At 45.2% G+C, this 10,360-nt stretch overlaps 1 protein-coding gene across 1 annotated transcript; it reads left to right on the top strand.

Annotated features, from left to right (window-relative positions):
* The first annotated feature begins 7,984 nt into the window (after positions 1-7,984).
* LOC144153472 (uncharacterized) lies at positions 7,985-9,733 on the top strand. Its single transcript, XM_077685113.1, has 2 exons — positions 7,985-8,456; positions 9,702-9,733. Exons 1-2 carry the CDS (start codon positions 7,985-7,987, stop codon positions 9,731-9,733), a joined length of 504 nt encoding a protein of 167 aa, XP_077541239.1.
* Positions 9,734-10,360: the final 627 nt, after the last annotated feature.

Below are 10,360 nucleotides of genomic sequence, written 5' to 3'. Positions count from 1 at the left end.
ATGATCTCCCCGGCTGACTTTTCCCGCTTCATAGGACCTGACCATGTCAGATCAACTAATATATGTCATTTAAACTGCCAGTCAATTAGAAATAAGGGTGACGACATTGATGCGTTCTTTAGCAGTTTTGACCGTGAGTTCCATTTAATCATGTTGTCGGAGACATGGTACGATACTAACTCAGTGCCTTGGTATCCACCAAACTATCAATGTTTCACTGCATCACGTACCAGTTGTAGAGGTGGGGGAATATCAAAACTTCTTCAGCAGAATATCTTGCCTGATCGCATTGATCAATTTTGCTGCATAACTGATGATTTCGAAGTATTAACTGTACTTTGTACCCGAACAGTATATTCCGTTTTCTACCGGCCACCAAATGGCAGCATAGTATCTTTCTCTTCCTTCCTTGAAAACCTATTTCGTTTTACATCAGATAATCGCTACAAGGCCGTTTTTGTAGGTGACTTTAACATCGACATGTTTGCAACCACTTCTGCCACAAGGAATTTCAATCTCTTAATAAGCACGCACGGCTTTTCAAATGTTATTTCGACTCCAACGCGGATAACGAGTTATACATCGACGTGCATTGATTTATTTCTTACGAACTTAAACCCTGCCTATATTAAAAGTGGCGTTTTCTCCTGCGGAATAATTGACCACATGCCTATATTTCTTAGTCTAAATCTGAAAATCGATAAGGTAAACACACGTACCAGGGCAGGTCAATGTATCACGGAAAACCGACTTGATTGATTGATTGGATTGATTAAACTTTATTTAGGCCGGCAGAACGACGTTTTTACGCGCCGCGACGCGGGCCGCGGCGTCGTCCTGGTGGCTACTCATCCGAGACGTGAGCTCGCCGTTGCCGACTCGCGAGTCTCATGCCTGGCGAGCGCCCGCAGGACCTGCTGGACGGCCCAGTGTTGATTTTCGTAGGTGTAGCTCCTTGCGGCTTCTGCAAGCCGTGGCGGGATGGTTCTTGACCTCGCTTCCATTGGGCTCGTGACACAGTTCCATAAGATGTGTTTCTGGTCTGCAGTCTCCCTGCAGCAGAGCTGGCACATGGCAGTAGGGTATGCTTCCGGATACATTCGGTGCATCAGAGCCGGGGTGGGTAGGGATCCGGTTTGAAGCTGTCTTAGTAGCACTGCCTCCGCCCGACTCAAAGAATTTTCGTAATCAGTTATGTCACCTCGACTGGAGCGACGTTTACTGCACTATAGATAGTAACACAGCCTACGAATCATTCTTGAAGATTTTTAAAACAGCATATGACGCTAACTTCCCTTTGCTTACCACTCAAGCTCATCCGCATAATATACGAAAGCCGTGGATCACGAGGGAATTACTGAATAAAATCAAAACCAAGTATAAATTGTATTGAAAATTTCTGAATTCACGTGAGCTGTCTGATTTTAAAGTATTTAAGTCTTTTTGTAACCAACTTACAAAAGATATACGTAAAGCCAGAACAAATTATTATAATGTCTCGTTTGACGCCTGCATGAATGATACGAAGAAAGTTTGGAATAAACTTAACTCAATTTTGAATCGTAAAACTGAAGTACCACATACTGTGCAAATCCGTAAGGATGGACTTGAAATTGCCGAACAATTAGTCCCTGATACGTTTAATGAGCATTTCACCAGCATAGGCAGCAGTAACTGCTATCTCAATGATTGCCGTTTTATCACGACCAACTCTGTCGACACTATCTTTCTTTATCTTACCAGTGAATCAGAGGTAATTCGTATTTTCCAGGAGATTAACAATAGCACTACCTGTGATACTGACGGCCTTCAAATTAAACCAGCCAAGTTTGTCATTAATGTTTTTGCTCCAGTATTAGTTTATGTTTATAATCTATGCCTATCATCAGGAACCTTTCCTCAAAAAATGCAAGTGGCGAAGGTTCTTGCATTGTTCAAAAAAGAAAATAGAGCATCGGTATCTAACTACAGGCCGATTTCAATACTTCCTATCTTTTCTAAAGCTTTGGAAAAATTATCTTTAATCGCCTATCCAACTTTCTGGAAAAGAACTCAATATTATCAAATTGTCAGTATGCATTCAGAAAACGAAGGTCGACACATCTAGCGTTACTTGAGCAAAAAGAATTCATTCTGAAAAACATTGAAAAACGACAACTTACATTAGGTGTTTTAATCGACTACAGCAAAGCCTTCGATAGTATAAATCATAAACTACTGCTCGAAAAAATGCGTTACTATGGCATCCGCGGCATAGCTCTAGAACTCATAACGTCATACTTAGGTCACAGAAGCCAATTTGTTCAGGTAAATAATCTTCACTCTAAAATCAGACAATTGCACTTAGGCGTACCACAAGGCAGTATTTCAGGGCCCCTTCTCTTCAACATGTACATTAATGACATCGTGAACGTTGACATTAATACAAAATACATAATTTACGCTGATGATGTTACTCTCCTTGTTTCATCTTGTGATGTCATGCAGTTGGTACAAACGGCTAATGAAGTGCTTGAAAAAATACACAGATGGTCAGCGGACAATGGCTTAAGAATTAACGTAGATAAAACAAAAGCGATGCTTTTTCAATCCAAAAACAGAAATGTCCTTTTACCGGCTGATATAATGTTAAACCACTCCAAAATTGAACTGGTGATGTCTGCAAAAACGCTAGGTGTTTTTTTCGACCAAGACATGTCTTGGAATACACACATTAATGTTCTCGCAGGGCAACTTTCGCGCATAGTTGGAATGGTATATTCTGTACGTGACCTTCCGTATAAAGTCAAGTTACTATTGTACAATTCACTATTTTTAAGTAATTTTAACTATTGTAGTCTCGTGTTGAGCACAACTTCTGCAACTAATATAAATAGGTTATTTTTGCTACAGAAAAAAATTATTCGGCTTCTATGTAATGCACGTTACTATGCTCCTACTGCCCCTTTGTTTAGTAAACTTTGTCTACCTAAGATTCAGGACCTGCTTAAGTACCGCTTAGCCTACACATATACTCTAGAACGCAAAGACAATACTAAGAACATTTCGTTGATAGCTAATCTTCAAATTAATCATACGCCCTATCCGACTAGACTGTCTGAATGTTGGAAAGTTCCTCGCCCACGTACAAACTACACTTTGCAGATGATTGGGTATACCCTTCCGAAGTTGTTGAATGGACTTGCATTTATTGACTTTGATATTGACTCATGTACAAAATCTATGCTGTTTAACTTGTTTGTTCGGAAAGACTATGATGTTTGGGAATAGTTCCTTGCTGTGTTTGTGCGGTTTGTGGCGTATATTTTTTTTTCACTACTGCCTTCACGTCGTTATATCCACTCATTGATGCGCTATCTATTGTAGTTTTGATCATATTGTATTTCCCGTGCTAGTTTTGTGTGTCACCCACAAGTGGTGTCTATGTACTGCTTTTTTTGTTTGTTTTTCCCCGCCGCTGTTGTTGTTTATGTTGTTTCTGTTGTTTCTGTTGACCATGAAGGATGTAGGGCTTCGTCAAGTTGCTGAGTGCAGCTTTTTACCCTATTTTCCGCCATAACGGTGTACGTTTATGGAAATAAACTTCAACTTCAACTTCAGTGAAGGACAAATCACCGCGCATTTATACTAGTTTGAAATTGTTGATTTACATGTTCCGTCATCGTTTTCCACTTTCCTGTAGTAGTCATCGCCATATGCATCGATGTCGTCGTGTTCGTCATGCCAAGCATTACATGTGCGATGGCGCTTCAGGACAGCTGGGGCGGAGCGGCCCGCGTGCGTGCACGACGCGTGAGCCGTGCCCTGGAGTTCTGTCCTGGATCTGGGCAGCAAATGTTGATCTATCAGTGGCGTTGGTTTCAAGGCAACGCGAGGCGCTCCACGGGGTTTTCGCCAGTTCATTTTTTGTGTTCTAAAGTGGCTGTGCGTGCCGGGGAAGGTCGGCGGTCGCCGCGAGGCACGCCCTATAAACCCCTCATCATTTTGTTGGTATTTCTAATTTTTAACGACATGTTTTGTTCCAAAATGCCACCATTGGCGGGCGCTGGATCACATTCCACTGTGACGAACATGCTGGCTCGGCGACGCCACACCACGCTCTCGTCGCAAAATATGTTACACCGGCCACGTTCGGTCACGGTCATCGTCTTGTGCTTGCGCAGTTAAGCGTTACCTCAAGCACTCGTATAATAAATACTCACCGTATTCGCTAAATATATTCTCCTGGATCTGTCCTAGCCTGCTGTTTTAACAAGTTGATATCATTCCCGCCTTCTGTGAAATGGCGGAGCATACCCTGCCGCGGCCTATGCTGCCACGGGGAGTAATCGCCCGTATTTACACCTGGCGTAGGAATAGGAACTGTGAACCCACCACACAGCAGCACCGCGCTTTTCTAAGGAGAGAAAAAGTTATCTCATTGTACTGCTGTCTGCACTTCAAATTCCTTTTAAATTTACTCTTTGCCTCACGGCGTCATCTGGCACACCTGAAGACTCATTTGTTAAAACGATCTTGTCATCCCCTCTGCCCCGCCCTTGCGCAGTGAATCTCCGCAAGGGTGGGGAGAATTCAGTGTGTTCTTTCCATCCTATTTTTATCGTTTCATTCTTTTTCTAAACATCCGATATCAGGACCTGAAAGATCTCCCTTTATGGGCGAAAGCCACTAGATTATCTGGAGATAAACAAGACTGAGACGTAGACAAGTAGCATGCACTCCTAATTTCGAGAAAGAGCTGAAGCAGGAGGAGGACTAGAACAAAATAAGCACTGCGCGCTTGGAAAATCCCCTTTTTGGTTTAGTGCCAATCCCCAAGCAACATCATCATCATTAGAAACAGTGGCGGTCCACGCAGACCCGCCGAGCCAAAAAAGGTGAGCGTCACTGGCGTCTTATTCTCCGAAATAACGTTGTTTTCTAATTTCTTTGTTGAACAAACCTTGTGTATAACAAACGCCGCTCTTCAAAATCTCCTCACACAGTTTCTCGCGGTAGGAAATGTTCTGAACCTACGAAATCACGGCGGATTCGGGGGAGTGGTTGGGGATGGCGGTATCGAGATACCAAGACTCGTCCAGTAGGGCCGTACACTGGCTGACGGTGGAGCACAGGATCTTCATTTAATACGTTTTACACAGTTTCTCACAGTTTCTTAGCTGTAATCCCAGATTGCATAAAAAATGGCTTCGAGCATTCTTTCGGGAAAACAACGCGCAAAAAGTTCTTATGTCACCTCACTCTGTGAGCTTATTCCGGTCGCGCAGCCAATGCTCTTGAAGGTCATACTACTTCTTCGAAAATGGCGTCTTGAGCAGGATGTCGAAATAAAATCAAGCAGAACACAAAACCGAAACGGTACCAAATTTTTTTGCCGTAACTGAACCAGAACCCTATGTGAACATAAATAGCAAAAACGGTTACCGGTGTATCGTGAAATGATTAAACCATCGGTTGTCCATAATGCATAGTCAATGCCGTTCAGGGTTTTCTATCCGTCAGCTTTGTAATGACGGCAGGTTTTTCCGCCTTAGGAAAATATCAACGCCCTATTAGTTACCAGACCTCCAAGAAGGGGATGAGCTCCAACACTAAAATGTATGTTGCTGCTAGGCGCACGCAGACGAAATATCTCACTCTCGCTTCGGTGCGGGCAATCTGAACCGTCGACTTGAAGTCTCTAGTCATCGGTTGCGCTGCAACAACCTAATCGACTAACGTAAACACAAAATGAACCGAAAGTGATTGAACAACAGATTTTTGGTAATTATCGTCTTTCACATTGTATTTTTGCATACTTTAAAACTTTTAATTTTGGGTTTTAATTTTTAAACCTGTATTACGAAATGGAGTGTTGTGTATTAGCCCTAGCCCGTTTGAAAATTGGGAGGGGCAGGTAGGCCTCCTGGTTGCTGCACCGCACATTGGAGACTTAAAGCTGCCTGCTTGTTGCTCATTGTAATTCACAGGGTTACAGAGGCATATATAAAGAATTTCTTACTTGATAAGATAAGGATAAAATAAGGGTAAAATATCGTCCCTCCAATGCACTTTGGAATACAGGTGAAGTTCGGTACCTCGGCGAAGCTCGTTAGGAGCTCGGTACCTAAAACAGCGGCATTAGTAGACCAGTGTCGGAATTTGTGTACCGTCTTGTAGATGTTGTTACTGTAGATCAGTTCAGGTAGAATTCTTGTTAATTGGTGAGGAAAGGTAGCCCCGTTCCGAATTCGCCCAAGTTCGTGTTCGGCGGGGTTTCTCTGCTGCGTCTAGTGTTCCATGCTTTGCTTGGGGCGTCGAAGGGTGAATGAAAACGAAATAAACTGCCACCCTCTTTCTTTTCAAAGAACTTGCCTTTCGAACTACCCTTTCGTCCGGCCGGTCACTGCGCGTAGATGCAGCCTGCGTGCCTATAAATGAGTGTCGGTGATCAGAAACCAATATGGGGGCACTACCGTATACTGCGCCGTGTAGAGGCATGTTTTAGCATATATCCATGTGCTTTATAAACTCTAGTTTAGCGAGGCTGGACTGTTGGGTGGTGGTGTGTACTTTCGTTTCTTAGTTTGGATCTTGTGAAGGGGGATTTATATAACATAGTAGCGGGATTGGTTTATTTTGTACTTGAATGCATTTTTTATAACCAGCACGATTTATTTTTGGGCTCCTTCGTGCATCTTACTGATGATTTCGGTAGCTTTGTTCCATTGTGGCAGTTTCAGCATTTGATGCGGTACGTTTTGGTGTTTTTTAAGCCGGCTTTGGCTAGTTCTTTTGAATACTGTAAAGACGACAGCCTTTCTGGGACTGCTCAAACGTGAAAACTCTAGATTTTTCTGTCTGCCTGTATGCCCATTTGTCTGTTCCTCCATTCGGCCATCCAACCAAAAGTATTAATTTCCTTAAAACGAAGGGTACATACGCAGAACCATTCGCAGCTGCGGAAACAGTTGGCATTGCTCATACAAGTCCCAATTATTTGGCGCAAAGAAAACCTCACTCACCTTTCAGTCAAAGTGTGACAACTTACCTGGAAGTCCCCATGTTTCAGTTAGGAATGCACGTTTGGTCGATTTCTAACCACAAAATGGCGAGCGCTCAAGTGCGCGCCTCGACCACGACGACCACCCAGCGTCCCCGGCGCTCGTTTGAGAGCGAAGCATATCCACCTCGGGAGATTGGCCAACAGTGGCCAAAAAAAGTGCAGCTTTGGCTCCGTAATTGTGTCAACACTTCCTCGGAACGAGAAAGACATGTCACAGCTAACGCCCCTCCACGGACATCAGTCCAATGATTATCACTTCCAAAAAAATGAAGGAAACTTACACTTCTGGCGCCAATGGTAGAGTAAAGGTCATATTGGCCATAAAAAGGAAGCAACTCGGCTGCAATCGTGGGCGTAAACCGTTGTGATGGTCGTGAAAGCTGCGTGCAGCTTCGTATACCTTCGAGTTTTACGCGTTAGTGTGAGCTGGCTTCATTTTTCGCGCCAGAATTAAAACAAGCAACGTGTTAAAAATGGCCGCGTATCTACTTCCATCAGTGCAAATGTCGTCGAAAGACGATAACCTTCTGCTACCACAGCCAAGGAACTCTCTATCACCTGTCCTCTGGCACCACTCATGCTCCTCCTTTCTCCTCTCTCATTTGCCGTCATGAATTCAATGGGTGTTTGGTTAATGCAATTCAATTTTCCCGCCTCCGCCCTGCTAGCGCACCGTCTTTGGGACAGAGCACGTCTTTTTTGTTCTTTCATTGCCTATTTGGCGTGTAACCGCACGAACACGAGCTGTGCTTTTTGTGCTTGTTTGTACCTCGTACCCGTTTGATGCTTTCCTGCGACTGTTTTAGAGCTATATTTTTTCCTTTAGTATAGTAAACATCACTCCGTTGTGTATCCTTCAAAAGAAACTCAGGAAACAAATGTTTTTTTCCAACACACGAGTCGCCGACCGGGAGCATCACGATCGAGGAAGACGAATTGATGGTGTCCTTCGACGTGAAGTCCCTTTTCACGAGCGTGCCGATAGACCACGCTGTCAACAAGTGCACCGCTGCTCTCGAGTCTGATGCAACGTTGCCCCAGAGATCCCCGATAGATGCAGCGGACCTGCGCAGGCTCCTAGATTTCTGCCTTAAGAACACGTACTTAGTCTTTATGGGCAATTTCTACAAGCAAAGCCAGAGGACTCCCATGGGCGCGTCTGTTTTGGTTACGGTGGTGAACCTCACCATGGAAGCGCTTGAACAGCGGGCGTTAGCCTCCTTCGCCCCTTCCACGAATGTGTTCCTCCGCTACATTGATGATAGTTTGGGCATCGTCCAAAAAGATGAGGTGACCAAGTTCCTGGATCACCTGAACAGCTTGGAAAGAGCCATTCAGTTCCCTTTGGAAGAGGAGGACGTCCTCGTTTCACGGCAGGGCCAGAGGCTAAGCTTCAGCGTGTACCGAAAAGGTACATACACAGGTAGATACCTGAGTTTAGGCTCTGTACACCCGGCCGCCCACAAGAAAGCCGTTGTTACCACGTTACTGCAGCGTGCCGAACGTCTGGGCTCAAGGCCCGAGGATGTGGCTGTTGACAAGAAAAAGGTATGGGATGACCTCGCAAGCTGCGGATACCCTACGCGCCTTATCGATGCAACGCAACGTCAGCTGCTAGGTAGGGGACAACCGGACGCCCCTCATCCCCTCAAGAAACGGACTTGTGTGCCGTATATTCCTGGAACAAACGAATGTCTCGCACGTGTCTTGCGGGAGTATGACGTACAGGTGGCACACGTTCCGGCAAGAGAGATGCGTCACCAGCTGGTAAAAGCGAAGGACAGCTTGCCCAAAGAACGCTTCCCCGGAGTTGTGTATAAAATTCCGTGCGCAGACTGCGACGGTGTTTACATCGGGGAATCAGGAAACTACAAGAAACCATTACAGCAACACGCTCGTGACGTAAAGGATAAGAGCGTTCGCAACAACGCTTTAGCAGAGCACGGCGTCACGAATGACCACAAGATTGACCGGGACGGTGCAAGAATCGTCTCAACCGAAAAATCGGCAACTTCACGCCTACATCTGGAATCACTGATCATACAGCCCACATCTAACACGGTTAATCGTAACGTCGGAAATCTAAATCCAATCTACGCGCGCTCCTTACAGCGATTACTCAACCCCATTTAAACGATCCATTTCTGGTAATGTATTCATTGCGAACAAGGCTTCCGTGCTAGAAGGCGCAACGTCGAGAACGATTTTCTGACTGCTCGGCGTCTCGTGTGCTTGAATTGTATTCTCCCGTCCAGACGGGATTCCGTCACTGTCTCGATTTCAGGAAACAAATGTGCGCTAGGTTTTCTTGTCGAAATATAATAGGGACGTGTCTTACTTAGACCATCTGATTTAGTTGGTTCGAACGGATTTCACTATGTATAGTTCTCTTGGCGAATCGTTTAAGCTTTTGCCCTGAAGGCTGAATCGACGAACAGAGAGCCAGATAGAGAGAATAAAGTTTTTGTGATTCAGCAGCCCGAGGAAGGCTATCGTCTTTAAAACGGCGCAGACATTCTCCAGCACAGGTGCCATGAACGTAAGCCCAATAATGGCTACGTATCTGTTGGCTTCACGGCAAATATTGTCGAAGCACGTTATCCTTCCGCCGCCTCTGCCCCGTAAATCTTCCTCCGCTCTCGCCCCCACCCATCAGGCTTTTTCTTTCCCATCTACCTCCTCTCGTAATGATTCGATTTGGGTTTGGTTTTTACGATTCAATTTTACCGCCTTTCCACTATCCGGGCGCCATCAACGTGTTTCTTTTGCAACGTGCAGATGCAACGTGCTTCTTTTCATTTTCTGTGAATCCTGTGAACATGAGCATAGGTGACTATTCAGCACGAAGGGTACTGTGGCCTCTGTGGTTGGTATTGACGGCATGCCGACTGCGAGTCAAAGGATATGGTAGAGTTGTACTGAATGGAGGAGCACGCTATAAGAATTGCTGTTTCTCCTGCTACTTGTGATGGACTATTTTTGATGGCATACGCTTCTGAGACGACGAGTACCGTGACTGCTACCGTGGGAGCTGAACGGGTGGTATGCGGCGCCAGTTCTCTGTATTGGAAGCCAGTCTTCTTATGCAACTGGCTTTGCAGCGCTTCCGCGTGCAGCATGCAGGGGTGCTTTTTCAATGCCGGGTGCAAACGTCCTTGAATGGGAGCGAACGACGCCGTTTGCTTAAGTGCGACTGCTAAGCCGCTTGCGCTTGCTGATGAGAAGGAATCGGATATGGAAGCCGTTGAAGGAGTGAGTTTCCCGCAACCTCAGAATGTTCTTGCCCAACTTTAGCGTTCTGAGTTTACGCGCACC

The sequence above is a fragment of the Haemaphysalis longicornis genome, unplaced genomic scaffold (genome assembly GCF_048455015.1).
Source record: "Haemaphysalis longicornis isolate Haplotype H1 unplaced genomic scaffold, Haemaphysalis longicornis Haplotype H1 scaffold_9, whole genome shotgun sequence".
Taxonomy (NCBI): Eukaryota; Metazoa; Arthropoda; class Arachnida; order Ixodida; family Ixodidae; genus Haemaphysalis; species Haemaphysalis longicornis.
The sequence above is the reverse complement of the archived record's forward strand: the minus strand, read 5'-3'. Positions and strand labels throughout refer to the sequence as shown.